Source organism: Mus pahari, chromosome 12, assembly GCF_900095145.1.
Source record: "Mus pahari chromosome 12, PAHARI_EIJ_v1.1, whole genome shotgun sequence".
Lineage (NCBI taxonomy): Eukaryota > Metazoa > Chordata > Mammalia > Rodentia > Muridae > Mus > Mus pahari.
This window is the reverse complement of record NC_034601.1, coordinates 26,191,448-26,193,062: the sequence shown is the minus strand read 5'-3', so window position 1 is coordinate 26,193,062 and position 1,615 is coordinate 26,191,448. Positions and strand designations below refer to the sequence as shown.

At 41.5% G+C, this 1,615-nt stretch overlaps 1 protein-coding gene across 1 annotated transcript in view; it reads left to right on the top strand.

Moving 5' to 3' along the window:
• Acap2 (ArfGAP with coiled-coil, ankyrin repeat and PH domains 2) overlaps window positions 1–1,615 on the top strand; it is a 109,228-nt gene that overhangs the window by 95,848 nt on the left and 11,765 nt on the right. The window contains exon 20 of the mRNA XM_029544762.1: window positions 515–624. Coding sequence (XP_029400622.1) covers window positions 515–624 — 110 coding nt within the window. The remainder of the gene's footprint in view (window positions 1–514; window positions 625–1,615) is intronic.

Sequence of the window (1,615 nt, the reverse complement as noted above, 5' to 3'; positions counted from 1 at the left end):
ATTCAGGCTGTATTAGGGGTATGAATTAATGCATTCAGGCTGTATTAGGGGTGTGAATTAATGCAAAGGCTGTATTAGGGATGTGAATTATTGCATTCAGGCTGTATTAGGGGTATGAATTAATGCATTCAAGCTATATTAGGGGTATGAATTAATGCATTCAGGCTGTATCGGGGTGTGAATGCATTCAGGCTGTATTAGGGGTATGAATTAATGCATTGAGATTTTCATTGATCTGGTAAAGTAGAAAAAATCATAAATACTAAACTAAGCATAATTAATGTTACTGTTCTAAGGGGTTAGAAATGCAGAATTCTCTCACTAGTGAGGTCTGAGTGACATGGGTGTTTTGGTTAGGGAGGGAAAGCTGAAAGAAAATTCTCATAATGCAGGGGGAGTAGTGTGTTTTTCTGGACTTCAAACTGTAAACAGTTTTGTATTAATTAGTTCCTGGAAGAAACAGATCTAACTTTTCCTGTTTGCATTTATACATTGTCATCTTCTTCTCTTCAAGGGCTCTTTGGTGACATGTGAGTTCCTGTTGCAGAATGGTGCTAATGTGAACCAAAGAGATGTCCAAGGGCGGGGACCACTGCACCACGCCACCGTCTTAGGACACACAGGGTAGGCTATAGTGCTTAGATAGGTAGCAAGCTTTCATCCTGAGAAACCACATCATAATACGTTTTTATTTTTATTTAAAGTTATTATATAGAACTTGTAAAGAGTGCATTATGTCATAGTGGAATCTGAAAGTTAAAGGTTCTCATTCAGAAGGAAAACTACACTCGGTGTTCTAGCTTGCTGTTGTGATACCAGCATGACCATATGTACCGTGGACAAGGAAAGGGCTTGTTTGGCTTATACTTCCATACCACAGTTCAGCATGGAAGGAAATCAGGGAAGGAACTTGAGTTGGAGTATGGAGCAGGAACTGAAGCAGAGACCACAGAGGAGGCTGCTCACTGGCTTAATCAGCTCGTTTGTTTTTTAAGTTACTGTGTATATGTCTGTGTGTGTGCATACGATACAGTGACTGAGGAGGCTAATGGTGTTGGGTCCCCTGGGACTGGAGTTACAAGTGGATGGATGAGCAGTGTGTGTTCTTATGGAAGCCTTCAGCTGCTTTCTTCTTATGTAGCCCAGGCCTGCATGCCTGCCTGCCTTCCTATGATAATGCCATCCACAGTGGGCAGGGCCCTTCCACATCAGTCAACAATCAAGGCAGGCAAGTCAGAGAGAGGCAGCTTTCAACCAGGGTTCCCACTGTCCAGGAGACTCTTGTGTATGTCAAGTTGACGATAATAACTAACCAGTATAGCTAATGTACAGATATAACTAACCAGTATAGCTAGTGTACAGATATAACTAACCAGGATAACTAGTGTATAGCTATAACTAATCAGTGTAGCTAGTATATAGATGATGCAGCTAACCAGTATGGCTCCTGTACAGATACAACTAGCCAGTATATTTGGGGTTTGTAAGGATCTCAGTCATCTTTTATTATTGAAGTTTATTCATTGAATGTTGTAGGATGCATTAAGAATTTTCGAATAGCCAGGCAGTGGTGGTGCACGCCTTTAATCCCAGCACTTGGGAGGCAGAGGCAGGC